The sequence below is a fragment of the Podarcis melisellensis genome (assembly GCF_964234715.1).
Source record: "Podarcis melisellensis genome assembly, chromosome: 2".
Taxonomy (NCBI): domain Eukaryota; kingdom Metazoa; phylum Chordata; class Lepidosauria; order Squamata; family Lacertidae; genus Podarcis; species Podarcis melisellensis.
This window is the reverse complement of record NC_138529.1, coordinates 25,974,722-25,989,087: the sequence shown is the minus strand read 5'-3', so window position 1 is coordinate 25,989,087 and position 14,366 is coordinate 25,974,722. Positions and strand designations below refer to the sequence as shown.

The 14,366-nt window shown below is 46.3% G+C and overlaps 2 protein-coding genes across 10 annotated transcripts in view; both read left to right on the top strand.

Annotated features, from left to right (window-relative positions):
• The window catches only part of SDK2 (sidekick cell adhesion molecule 2), a 329,275-nt gene extending 326,103 nt beyond the window's left edge, over positions 1-3,172 (top strand). For all 8 annotated transcript variants that reach the window (XM_081899505.1, XM_081899507.1, XM_081899504.1 and 5 more), the window contains one exon: positions 710-3,172. In XM_081899505.1, the coding sequence (XP_081755631.1) occupies positions 710-1,063 (354 nt within the window). In that variant the 3' untranslated portion in view covers positions 1,064-3,172. The remainder of the gene's footprint in view (positions 1-709) is intronic.
• A 3,243-nt stretch (positions 3,173-6,415) lies between these two features.
• Positions 6,416-14,366, top strand: part of CDC42EP4 (CDC42 effector protein 4) — a 45,509-nt gene continuing 37,558 nt past the window's right edge. The window contains exon 1 of one of the 2 annotated variants that reach the window (XM_081899871.1): positions 6,416-6,540. The gene's annotated coding sequence lies outside the window, so the exon portion shown is untranslated. The remainder of the gene's footprint in view (positions 6,541-14,366) is intronic. The other variant, XM_081899873.1, reaches the window with a different exon arrangement.

Sequence of the window (14,366 nt, the reverse complement as noted above, 5' to 3'; positions counted from 1 at the left end):
CGGCAGCCTCAGCAGCCCGGAGCCAGCCTGGTACTGCAGTTGGCTCTGGCTGGCTTCAGGAGCTGCTCGCTGCTGTGGCATCCGCCATTTTTCCTCACTGGAAGTCCCCATATGATGTGGTTTGTTCCGCTGCCAAAGGGGAACTGGGGACGTCTGGCACTACAGATCTCCTTCCCCCTTCCCCCTTTGTTTTGACTGATTGAGGGAGGCTCGGGAGTTGAGGGCGGCCGGCCGTTGCCCAGTTTTTAAAAAACTCGACGCATTTATGTTTCACAAGAAAAGGGTTTTGCACCTTGCCTGGCAGAGAAACCGCGTGCCTTGCGGCCCTCATGGGCAATGGCCACCCACGGCTCCCAAGCCTCCCCCAGTCTGTCAAAACAAAAGGGAAAGGGGGCAGGAGATCAGGGAAGGATTGGGAGTCATGGGTGGGCGGTGCACCATTGCCCAGATTTTTAAAAACTCTGCACATTTATGTTTCACAGGGTGCAAAAGAAGGGCTTTGCACCTTTACACAATATGCATGTGTGCTTGGGCCCAGGGTCTTTTGCCTCACCATCCCCACTACTGACTCCCTGTTGCTACCCAGCTTCAAAAAATAAACTAAAAAGTGTCCCCGGTTTCATTGGAAAAAATCTGGTAACCATACCCTTGGGTCTAATCCGGCGGATCTCTTCTAATGCTCCTCTTCTCTTTCCCTTTCCCTCCACAGGGAAGTGACAGTGAGTACGAAGTGGATCAGAACCAACAGAAAGCCCATTCTTTCGTCAACCATTATATCAGCGACCCAACTTATTACAACTCATGGAGGCGCCAGCAAAAGGGCATCTCCCGGGCTCAGGCCTACAGTTATACAGAGAGTGACTCCGGAGACCCTGACCACTGCCCAATGTCCAACAGCACCAGCACCCAACAGGGCAGCCTCTTCCGACCCAAACCCAGTAGGACTCCAACCCCACAAACCCCAGTCAACCCTCCCAGCCAGCAGAGCACCCTTTACCGACCCCCCAGTAGCCTTGCCCCAGGGTCCAGAGCCCCTATTGCTGGGTTTTCTTCTTTTGTTTGACATTTCTAAAAGAGAGAAGAAAAAAGAGAAGAAAATATGGATAAAGAAGAACAAAATAATGGATATAATAATAATAATAACAATAATGAAGAACATTTCGGGTCCAGAATTATTATTATTTTCAGAGGCAATGAGAAGATCATGTGGGAGACAATCAGTCATAGTTGAGTTTGGAATCATTGACTGCTGCTGCTTCTAGTATTGCACAGTGCTCTTCAAAGGAACTACCTGTTTGCAAACATACACCTGGAGCAGGACAGGAGATGTGCCTGTTTTCAGGCCTAGAGTTGAAGGAAGGAAGAAAGGCAACAGGGTAAAAGATTGGGAGCCCCAAAGCTAAGACAATGTTTGGTGTTGCAGACCACCTTCTTGCAGATCAACGTTCTAGGCAGGCAAAGAAGTAGGGAATTGATGTTTTTCAGAATAGTCTCTCTGGGTTTGTTTTTGATTTTTGTTCACCAACCAAAGCTCGGAGGGGAACGGGTTAGGGCTCCACAAGCTGTAAATATGAGCCACTTGGACTGCTGCAGCCAGTGCTCCAAGGAGCTCAATGGCAGCACCTAGTAGCGTGCTGTCCATAGGAACATGTTCTCAGTAACTAGCAACTGGCCAATGAGAGAGAGGCAGACTCAAGAAGACCCTCCCACTGGGATGTCATGATGGTTCTTTGGGGGAGCGGCAACAAATGCCGAAGAGGAATCCCAGTCTCTGAAGCTACCTTGAATGGACTATAGTGGATTAGGCTGGGCGACCACCACCTATGTTCAGACCAGCTTTGCCTCCACTTTGCTCTTCCACTCACCTCTGGAGCAGAAGTTAGCCGAGCTGAAAAGCGCTGACCAGAGACAGTGTGGTTTCTTTTTATGCATTTTGGTTTGAGGATAGGAGAGTACGTTTGAGAATCCTTGGGTGGAAGTTGTAGAATTCAAAGGAATCAATGCATTGTCACTTGGCAGGAAAGAGATGCTGTCCGTATCAGCTCAGTGGAAAGCGCTCTCCCCCTGGCTTTGTCGGAGAGCTGAGCACCCGCAGCCAAACCAAGCCACGAGGCAGAATCCATCCCACATGGTTGGATAGTCTCTCAGCGCCCTGATTTCTTCTCAGTTCCCCTTTTTCCCCATTCACTTCATTGGACAGGGAGAGGGCAAGGGGGAAGCCCCCATCCAATCTAAGTGCAATTTGAGGGGGCGTTCAGGGAAAAGGAGATAAACTTGATATAATATAAATGCTGCACAGCCCCTTGGTACTGTCTTTAGAATGGACAACCTCAAGAGGCTGAACTGATGCCTCATTGCAGCGTTTTCTCTCCTCCTCCTGGTATCAAAACTAAACTTTCTCCTTAGTTCCATAGAAAAGGAGAGTTTGTCCCCAATTCCCCTTTTATATAGGTTTTTTTTTATTATCATTCACAGCACACAAACATTTAAGGTGGGGAGAGGGAATGGGAACAGAGTGGAGGGTATTGAGGAAGTGATGCATTGAAAGTGATTGTCTATCCCTCTCCCTGTCTCTCTTTGTTTTGCTATCTTTTCGAATTCTGTTTTAGCACAAGGGTTATGGGAGAGGCAGGTGGGAAATTATGTTTGTTTCTTTTTGGCCTAGCAGAATACACACATGCACACACACACACACACACACACACACACACACAGAGTGCCTACTGAGCCCCAAGATCTGCGGTGGCCATCTCCCCCAACCCCCACAACAGAGTTGTGGGCTAGAGCAGGGCTGGGGGTCCTGTTGCCCTCCAAATGTTGTTGGTCTACAGCTCCCCTTCGGCCTCAGGCAATATGGCCCAGTGATCGGGGATGATGGGAGCTTGAGTAGTCCATCAACACTGGAGTGCTACAGGTTCCCACTCACCAGGATAGAGCAGACAGCAAGCTCAGGAACAGTGGCTGACCAGGTGGGGGAGAGAGGAAAAAAGAAAATATGAGCATTATGCTCTAGCTGGGTACCTTCTTTCCTGGAAGTACTAGGGATATAGCTATTTCCATTATAACCCCTTCACCCCATGCCTTTATTTGCACATTGTTTTCAAAGCCTGGTTTACAAAGAATTGAACCTGGCACATAGGGTCCTTTTAATAAAGAATCAAAATGCAAATCATACAGTTTGTGGGGTTGTTTTGTTGGCTCGTTGTTTCTACTCTCCTGCTTACAAGAGTGATCTTGTCGTGATTTAACAGTTGATTTGTGGAGTACACTCTCTTCAACAGGAATGGTTGCAAACCATTGAAGCTGTCAGCCCAAAGGAGCAAGCCATGAAGTTGTTTGATGATTACGGTAGAAGCATCTTTGGGCTGTCGTTTGATGCCATAGGAGTCGGCGGCCTACCTTAATTCCAAAGAAGGTCAAACAAGCTCATGACAGTATACGTATACCAGGCAGATATACGTATGACAGGCAGATCAGCCATTCCCTCAACTCATGTCTGTCCACCCCTGAACCTCTCTATGCTTTCTCAAAGCTTTGATTGAACAGAGCTGTACCACTCATCATGTCCTTCCTTAGCGCATCTACCAGAGACATTGGGCTAGATGAATTTAATTTTGAACTAATTTCAATACTTGCACAGTCTCTTTCAGGACTATGGAAAAACTAATAAAAATACAGCCTTGAGTTTTAAGCAAACCAAGGCAGTTGTCTGCTGGGAATATGAAGCAATAGCTTGGAGAGGTCTGGGATATGCATGGCTTGCAACAAGCCATATATCCATATTGATCATTATTTAATTCCCCATTACATCTAGCAAAACAGGACCTTAAATCTGTTCTGTTTTCATGCAAGCAAATGTGTGCTTTGTTTCCATGGACTGGTATATTTAGAGAAGGCACCAGAACCAACGTGTCTCAATTCCCTGCACAATTAAAAATCTAAAAGAGCTGAGAGATGACGACAGCCACCAACTTTATTATCACTCACGCTTAGTACCTTGATGTTTTAATGAGATAATTTCCAGGTGGATTTCCAATATACCATAAAGAGTGTAAAGGTATTGCATGGAATCAAAGGTATCTTTCTTCAAGGTTACAACTTCTGTTGTGGAGAAATCTCAACAAACTCATTCACTATCTGTATTTTTTCATGGATGATTTCCTAGTACCACTCTTCTGTTATCAGTCCTGTGAATATCCGTTTCCCTCACAATTAAAAGGGGTAGAGAGCATTTGTCAAGTACCGAAAGGGAAGGAGCAATGCTGATGGTGCAAGGACCTATGCCATTCAGGTGACCCAACATGGTCACATAAGGATCAAGGCTAATGGAATTCAAAATCGAGAGGCAAGGTCAAAATATTGTAGCATGGCTCACTGCATATTGTAGCTCAGCAGTGGAGAATCTTCAGTCTGTGGGCCCAATTAGGCCATGCCCACTTGCCCTACATCTGACATCATACATAATGTCAGGTGTGGGGTCAGTAAAGACTTAGTTGGACCAAAATAGCTCAGGCGGTAGAGCAGCAAACTCTTGATCTCAGTGTTGTGGGTTCAAGCCCCACATTGGGCAAAAGATTTCTGCATTGCATGGGGTGGGTCTAGATGACCCTTCTATGAAAAGGGGCATTACAAGTGTGACAGTACAGTGGTTCCCTGATCCAGTATGTTCCTGTGAAGACAGGAACGTATTGACCAAACAATGTACAAAACTCCTTATCAAAGTGAGAGCATCCTTCAGTCAATGCATCTTAGCCACAAAATGTGCATACCACTGAGAGTCTTCTTTTAGAGATTGGTGGTTAACTACAGGGCCGGATGAGTACATCCATTTGGTCCACTGCCAAAGAGAAGTGAGCTGGAGTTGTTGCTGAGAGTGCCCTGACTACTAAGCAACTGTAACTGTATGTCAATATCAGCTTGTAGTGCAGAATCACTTAAGCGTGGGAAAACCTTCTTTTTAATGTCTTTGTAGTTAAGTTTTTAGTGGCTGGAGATAAAGGAAAAATGATGTCAGGCAACTTCTGAAGGGTCAAATGCCTCCAGTTCAAGCCTGGGATCTTGACAGTTGTGAAATCAGAGAGTAACTACACTGACAGTCATGACTGTGGTCAAACAGGCCATTATATTTTGGGGAAAGATGGAGGAGAAGTCATAGAGAGCAGCGATGGGGCACCTGTGGCCCTCCAGATGCCATTGGACTTAAACTCCCATCAGAATAAGAACGCAAGTAGACATGCTGGATGAGACCAAAGGCCTATCTTGCTAAGTATTCTGTTCTCACAGTGGCCATAGTCAACCAGGGGCCACATTGGCTTGGGCTGATGAGAGCTGGAAACCAATGGCATCTGGAGTGTGGCAGGTCCCCCCCACCACCACAGATGATGCTGCACTTCTGCGTGTGAGAACAGACACAAGTGTGCATGGGCATAACCGCTACCCCACCCTTAAATCAAGTAAGTAAATAAAAATACTTAACGAAAAGTAGAAATAATCAGAATATTTGAAATTGAAATGCTCAGTGAGGTCACTTGTACCATGGAGCAGTCATTCAGTACCTAAGGCAATGGTGGCCAAACTCGGCCCTCTGATGTTTTTGGACTACAACTCCCATCATCCCTAGCTAACAGGACCAGTGGTCAAGGATGATGAGAATTGTAGTCCCAAAACAGCTGGAGGGCCAAGTTTGGCCACAACTGCCTAGAAACTTGCTATAACATAAGTTTGAGAACTAAAGTACCACTGTATATAGAAATGAGCAAACCAGTGATATTTTAGGGAGCAGGCGGGGCCCATTACTTACATCAAAGGAGCCTACGCAACACAAAACACTGTTGCTGTAGGTAGGTTTTATTTTATTTGTTTTTAATCTTATATTTTGGAAATGTACAGACAGGGTTTTTTCCCCATTAAATTCTTTGGGGGGCCCCAAGAGAGTGGGGCCCTAAGCTATAGCTTGTTTAGCTTAAACGTAAATCTGGCACTGCGAGTCATGGCTTGATCTCTACAGCAGAGGATCCCCAATTCCTTGGACCACCGGTGGTCGTCCACGAGCTTTCTGCTGTTGTTGGTCCTCCAAAGAGCAGCAGCAACAGCTCCCTCCTAAGAATCCTGGGCTTCGTTGAGGCGGGAGGGGGGAGCTCCACGTCCGGCCTCCCTCCTCAGCTCCTACCAGTGCAACCCCCCTTGGCTCCTTCGGGGCCTTTCAGCTGCAATGGCCACAAGAGGCAGGGAGCTAGCGAGCTCGTCGAGGAGAACGCCACTTTCTGGCGGCCTTTCCCGCGCTTTCTCCTCCATGTTTGCGTCTGCGTGCCAAGGGTCTTTTCCAGTCACGGCGCGCCAGGCGAGCGCTTGCTTGGTCCAGGCTGCTTTTCCTTTCCCACCCTCCCTCAACTGCTGCCGAGCCCCTCTTAATGCCTTCCAAGTTTCTTTTGCCCCCCACCCCTCCATTTAAATACTTCCGCGCCCTCCCCGTTTGAAGCAGGAGTCTCTTGTTTTCCTTCAACAGCCAACCTGGACGGCTGGCATCGTCGAGGCCACCAGGTAAGGTCAAAGCCAGGCTGCGGATCCGCGAGGTTTGCTTGCAAGAAGCTGCCGAGCCGAGGCTGCAACTTTCTGCACCTCTACCATTAGTTTTGGCGGGCGGGCGGGGGGGGGATTGCTTGTGAGTAAATAGGCAGGGGGAGGTTTGGAGAGAAAGGGTGAAGGATTTGGGTCGATAACGGGGCATCTGTGGAAAGCTTTGAGCACAAGCCTTGTCAGCCTATTCCCTCCCAACCCTCCCTTAAACAGATGACTTGCCTTTTGCAACCAATTCTACCTACACACACAAATCCCCCAGTAAATTCCCTCAATTTCTTGTTCCATGCATCCAGTGCCCAATTTATGTATAAGCTAAACAAGCTATAGCTTAGGGCCCCACTCTCTTGGGGACCCCCAAAAAATTTAAAGGGGGAAAAAAACTATGTACATTTCCAAAATAAAAGATAAAACCTACCTACAGCAACAGTGTTTTGTGTTCTGTAGGTTCCTATGATGTAAGTAATGGGCCCCGCCTGCCAGCCTGCTCCCTAAAATATTCAATACAAAAAACAGCGACAATTTGTTGTTGACAAAGGACAGCTGGACATATAAAGCATTACCTTCAGTAGCTTAGGGCCTCAGCAAACCTAAATCCGGCCCTGCATGTATCCATTGCATTATATATGTATGTGTGTGTGTGTATTTTGTTGCATCTTTTCTTTTTTATCTATTGTATTACAATTTGAATTCAGTTTTAATTCAAAATGTAATAAAAGGCAATTGAAAATCATACAGCATCTAGCACAGTGCATTGAAATTTTCTACAAAAGGCAGAAAAACCATTAAGTGGTCCCTCCAGAGTCCCATCAATTTTCAAGTGATCCATTAGGTGGTTGTGTGGAGTAGTTTAGGAACCCCTGTTCTAGAAGGTTAATGGATGGCTTTCATGTGTGAACAAGCCATCAGATACTGAACAAGTAGAACATTCATGTTTCCTTAGACACACGGGGTTTCAATGGAATCAATCCATACATTCATACACAGAAATCATGTGCATGTGTGAACCAGCCCATATGAGAGTTTTCTCTGACATAGTATTGTTTGGTTATACTTTGTGAGCAGCAGAAGTTGCCCTCTTGATAATTCCACACACACTCAGATGGGAAACTCAGGAAATAAGTTCCCAGAAATAGAAGTTAAAACTCATCTGCTTACTCAAGCAATGTGTGGAGAAAGCCCAACTCAGCTGGCTGTCTTGTATTTTCACTTGTGTAGCCCTGCATCTTCTTCCTAATGGTATAAAAAAGGGCTATATTAATAAAGCTAATTCCATACATTATAGGGCACAGCCCTCTATTCTAATATCTGCCCCATCATTAAGCACTAGCATTATTAGCAAGAGGTTATTGAGGGGAAAGTGGCCAGCTGGCACCCTGCAGACTAGGATTTAATTAACCATTTATGTGAGGATGGGGCCTCTTGCTTGGATAATGTGGCTGCTCACTTGAAAGGGATTAACTCAGAGCCAGGGAATAGGTAATAAAGGCTTCTCTTGAGCAGCTGCCTTGGTGACTGGTAATTTAATTGGAGAGTCTGAAACCCATTAAAGAGAGGAGCATTGAAAATCAGGGCGGAAGGATCAGGGACACTCTGTCCTTGGGAAAGGGTCAAAGCCAAGGGAAGACCTTGACCTGCTCTAAGGGAGGAAGTTCCCAGAGCTAGAAATGTAGATTTAAGAAGGGTGTGTGTGACTGTAGGTGAAGAAACGGCATGAAGTTCTCGGCAGTGGGGTCAAGAAGATGCTTGCAGGTAATGGTAACTGGTGCCCATTGGGACTTGTAGAGTGAAAGCTGAAGATGCCCACAGTAGGTAAAGCCAGAGCCAAAAACAGGCACACCCAACTAATTCTATTTTTGCCCCCACCGCCCTCCTTGCTGAATTCTACAGCAGCAACATTGAGACTGAGAAGTAAAAAGTGCCGGTTAGTGCAGACTGCTTGTAGCACCTAGTTTAGGCAATCCTATCCAGCTGTGTTGATGTGTTTCAATCTTAGTGTTTTTTATATTTATTATAAACTGCTTAGTTTATAATTGAGCAATATGCAAATTGTGCTACGTAAGCAAGTAAATTTTGCCTTAATAGAGAGCAGCCTCCCCTGCTTTTGCAGGTACTGCAGGTTTTGGTGGAAGGGCCTTAGCTCTCCTCTACTTAACCCCACCCACTTAACATCATTCCTCTCCCACCTGTGGCTCTGCTCCTGTGTTAAAGTGGCCCCTTTCTTTCCTGGTTGCCTTAGTTAAGCCCTGTTACATGGAAGCCAAACCAGATGTAAAACACAAGTGAGCAGCTGCGGTTCTTAATAAAGGGAGAGTGCTGGTTGAGCATCTGTTGATGTTCACAGTGGGGAGCAGAGATTTGTCAAAGCCTTTTCGCCTGTGTCTTGGCCATACTGGGCATTATAGGAGAAGTGGAGAACACTCTTCCCTCCAGATTTTATTGGATTCGACCTTCCATCAGCCCCAGCTCCAATGGTCAGGGTCAGCATGATGGAGAAATATAGTGCAAAAACTTATAGAGGGCCACAGGTTCCCCAGGCCTGTGGGTGTTGTCCATTGTCTTCTTCCCTCAAGGATTATTCTTACAATGTTTCTCCAGTGTTTCTCCTTATTGCTTTTAAACTGCTTGAAACCATTTTCCTGCCAGCTGCCATTTTATTACCTTTTTAGTATTGTTTTGTAGCATTTTAAATAGAAATTCAGTATGCCCAAAGACTTCAGTGTATATTAGGGTGGGGGACTATGTACATATGTGAACACATGCAAAACAGTAGTTCAGCTATAATTTCTGGTGTATTAATACCATATGGCGCGCACACACCCACACACATACACACTGCTTGCTTGTGAAGGAGTGGCCCTTTTGCGTTTCAAAACCCCACAGACATTTGCATGGTGGATAAACATGCACATCTACCCCAGTTTGCATTTCATAGAATTACAGAGTCGGAAGGGAAACAGAATCATCTAGTCCAGGGGTAGTCAGCCTTTTTATACCTACTGCCCACTAATGCCTCTTTCTTGATGGTAAATTTTCCTTACCACCCACCAGTGCTCAATGGAAGGAAGGTTCAGCTTGTGCTGTAGAACCCCCTACCGCCCATCTAGAATCCTAAAACGCCCACTAGTGGGCGGTAGGGACAAGGTTGACAACCCCATATCTATTCCAACCCCCTGCAATGCAGGAATAGGCAGCTGTCCCAAATGGGGATTGAACCTGCAACCTTGGCATTATCAGCACCATGCTCTAGCCAACTGAGCTATCCACATGTCCCACTTCATTTCTAGACCACCATAAAGGAATTGTACTCTTAAGTGGTGTGTTCCCCCCCCCCCCCGCAATGTAGGAGGTATCTGTGAGAATGAAACGGAGACCAGCTTTTGAAACAAAAAGTCATACATGTGCCACAGACCATGCCTTACTGTGGCTGGGAAGCAGGGCTGTGGAGGAATGCTAATGCCCACAGCTCTCTGATTCATGCCATAAGTAGTAAATGTGTCAGACAGAGTCATAGGTATTGATGCTTCAGTTTTTCTTGTGTTACGGAGCTTAGCAAATGGAATTAGATGGCGGGGCCTTTCTTCCTGATCCTGCTAGGAAGCACACACACACACACACACACACACACACACCCTTTCCTTCAACATACATACATCCCAGATGCTGGGTGGAAGATTTTGTTGCCTGCTGCTGCTCCAACCTCAAGGATTAACCTCCATAGGAAGAGCTTGGAATGGGGGAGGGGGAAAGGATGGAGGAGGAAAGGCAATTCTGAGCCCACCAGGAGGCCATGCAAAGCCTTCCCCTCCCCCCCCCCACAGCGGCAATGCTAAGCATCTTCTGTCTCCATGGCAACATATCTGTGGCTAGCTGCCCATTAGGTTACTTGGCTGTGGGCTTATTTTGCAATATATTATTTTTTTTTATCCCTCCTCCATTTGCTTGGAGATTTATGCTCTTTCCCAGCTTTTAGAAACAGGATTTCAGTTCTCCCCTCTCCACCCCCCTTTTTTTAGCCCACATTTTTTGTACTGACACATATGGAGAGCACATGTTTTCCCAAAGCCACAGCTCTCTGTTTGAGATGGGAAGGCGGATAGAACAAACCTCCCAGCCTTCATGAGGAAAAGTTGCTGATGCGGTGGCAAATGTTTGAGAGTCAGCTCTCTCACACACACATACCCATGCTGTTAGGAATATGGCATTCAAAATGGAGGCCACAAGAATGTGAGGAAGAGCTCAAGGGGTAACGTGCTAAATTAGAGAGATGAAGCAACAGAGAAATTGAAAACTGGTGGAGAAAGGCAAGGCAAGCTTGAGTACATCAGCAGAGGGGGCAAGAGCACATTTCTACAAGGCATGCTAAATGACCACTGCTTTAATTGATTCACAGCCATGAACCACCAAGGTCTCCTTCAGTGTCTTTTTTCTCTCGATGACTTGTATTCATGAAAGCATTGGTTTGCTTATATGCAATGCCAATTGCAGTCCAAAACGGTCTATGCCTGCAACTGTTTTGGGACAAACATTCTGCTATGTTTCAAAGCAGTGTATGGCCCATAAAGGTAAAGGTAAAGGACCTCTGACAGTTAAGTCCAGTCGTGAACGACTCTGGGGTTGCAGCGCTCATCTCGCTTTACTGGCCGAGGGAGCCAGCGTTTGTCCGCAGACAGGTTTTCCGGGTCATGTGGCCAGCATGACTAAGCCGCTTCTGGTGAAACCAGAGCAGCGCACGGAAACACTGGGAGCCAGTGTGGTGTAGTGGTTGACTCGTAATCTGGTGAACCGGGTTCGCATCCCCACTCCTCCACATGCAGCTGCTGGGTGACCTTGGGCTAGTCACACTTCTCTGAAGTCTCTCAGCCTCACTCACCTCACAGAGTGTTTGTTGTGGGGGAGGAAGGGAAAGGAGAATGTTAGCCGCTTTGAGACTCCTTAGGGTAGTGATAAAGCGGGATATCAAATCCAAACTCTTCTTGCATCTTCCCGCCGGAGTGATACCTATTTATCTACTTGCACTTTGACATGCTTTCAAACTGCTAGGTTGGCAGGAGGCATGGCCCATAGCTTCCTACTTAAACCCTGTAGTTTTTCATACCACAAATGTTCTGCGGGGGGTGGGGGGCTGTCCCGCCTTTGTTGCCCTATATAGCACAAGAATGTTCCTCCAGATGGCAATAATGCCGTACCATTTGGGAAGCGTTGCCGAACAACTAAAAAGAAGCAGAAGGATGTGCGGGCAGTCCAGTACAACTAAATAATTATCATTATTATTGTGTTAATAACTTGTTGCTGAATACACCCACAAAAAAAGTCCTAAGGGGCCCTGATAAAGTTGTGAAAATAAACAGAAGCCAACCACATTTTCAAAGCCTCTGCACTTTACAGATTACACCACTTTCCCTACACAGCAATTGAGTTCCATTTAGCAATGTTATAACGTGTCCCTTAGCTCTGCTTGGCAGAATACATTTCTCCAAGAGTGGAAATGGGATGGGATCCCAGAATGCAACAGAAACATTTTTTGTATCGCTTTAGAGAGGACAAGCAAGGACACACTCAGAGGGGAAGCCATAGACCTATGGAATAATTAATAAGCACATTTTGGCTCTGTGCATATGCTTGTTATTATGAGAGGTGGAATGTTTTCCAAGCATGATTGTGAGCAACTGCAGCGAAGAAGCAATTACATTACATGTTCCATGGACTCTCCAACAAAGCCCTCCACTCTAGCCTCTTCACTATGATGAAGCAGCATCAAATTCATCAGACATGTCACATAATTTCCATTGTCACCAGCTAGAGGAAACTGGTCTGCACCTAGGGCTGTTGAGAAACATCAAGCCCAAGCTCAGACAGTGAACAGGTATGGCCAGTGGGCTACATGTGAATGGGCCTCTCTTTTTCTTAGTGGGAATGTGGTGGTGAACAGGGAAATAAATGCCTTTGAGTTACAATGTACAATGATTACATTAGGTTATGCATTTCATAGTGCTGTAAGTAGAAACCCAAATTCCTTGGTTGTATCACACATGCCACGCAGACACGGCTCTTTGCCACCATTTTCTGTCATAACAGCATTCCTGAAGGACTTGTTCCAGAGCAAAGAGCATCCTTACTTCTCAATTCTATTCCATGTATAAGGTAAAGGTAAAGGGACCCCTGACCGTTAGGGTCCAGTCGTGGCCGACTCTGGGGTTGCGGTGCTCATCTCGCTTTATTGGCCAAGGCAGCCAGCGTACAGCTTCCGGGTCATGTGGCCAGCAGGACTAAGCTGCTTCTGGCGAACCAGAGCAGCGCACAGAAACGCCATTTACCTTCCTGCTGGAGCGGTACCTATTTATCTACTTGCACTTTTATGTGCTTTCAAACTGGTAGGTTGGCAGGAGCAGGGACCGAGCAATGGGAGCTCACCCCGTCGCAGGGATTCGAACTGCCAACCTTCTGATCAGCAAGTCCTAGGCTCTGTGGTTTAATTCACAGCACCACCCATGTCCCTATTCCATGTATACTTAGAAGTAATTCCCACAATGTTCAATGAGGCTTGCTCCCAGGAGTGTGTGCTTGCATTGCAGTCTTAGTGACACTCGTTGAAAAATAGCTGAAGTCATGCAGACACATTTTCTCATATGCAGAGGAAGCTGCCATTAGACCACCTAGCTCATTCCTCTTCTCCAAGTGGCAGGGGCCCTCCAAACGTTTCAGGCAGAGAGGCCTCCCCGCCTTGCTGTCTGTGATCCTTTTAATTAGTGATGCAATGGACTGAATCTGGAGCCATCTGCATCTATGCCTGCCCCTATCAGCATGGCAAAGCCTTCCAAGTTATAAAGGTAGAAATTAAAGGGTATTTGAGGTGAATCAAGGTGTTGTGAAATCAGAATATTACTTTTATACCCATGAAAAGCTAATGTCCAGTTACCGAATTAGAATTGCAAATTGAACTTCCACAGAATTTAGTGCTTGCTTTCTTAATTTATTCTGTGCTTTTTCTCTTGCTGGGGGGGTGGTATGTAAGGAGAAGAGATGGTTGGCATCTCAGCTTCATGGAGCTAACTTGTCAATGGCTTTAGCAGGCACCCAGCTGCCAGTGCTTACAAGGGGAATGGGATGAGCTAGTTGTCTTTGAGGATCAGACTGCTGGGAGTCAATCAGCCTTGACAGCGCTGCTGAGTTTTGCACTGTGATGGCTTGAGCATCTCCCAAGGGCAAAAGGCGGCCACTTATCAGCACTTTGCCAAGCATGGAAGGAGGCAGCAAATAGCTCACAAATAGCAGGGGGAGAAAAAGCCCCATGATCAAAGCTATGGGGAGTGCAAATCTGCTTCCTTAACCCCTCCCACCGTTGCCCACCACTGTTTGTTCTCATAAGTACATTTAGTTGCTGGTTTAATAATGGGAAATGATAAGTGAAGCCTAAGGAGCTAAGGATTTAGGATATTGTGCAGTGGAGCAAATGTACAGGTTGGACTTACACTGGATGCATGCTAGCAATGCACAGTAATGTGTGACCCACATTCTGGAAATTCATGAGCTGTCTGCCTCCTCCTATCTCTTTCTCTAAGCAAAGCTGCTGCATCCCAAGAGCAAGTGGCAATAGCCAGAGGACTACAGACAATTATGGTGACTACCACTCATCCATCCCCTGAATGTCCAGCACTAAGTGAGAAATGTTCTCTACACATTGCAGAGGATTCACTGCTGTGCAATCCTACACATAGGATGGTATCCAATTAACTCTGTTAGCACATGGATTTCCATTTGCACAATGGAACTTCTCCTTCTTCTCTCCC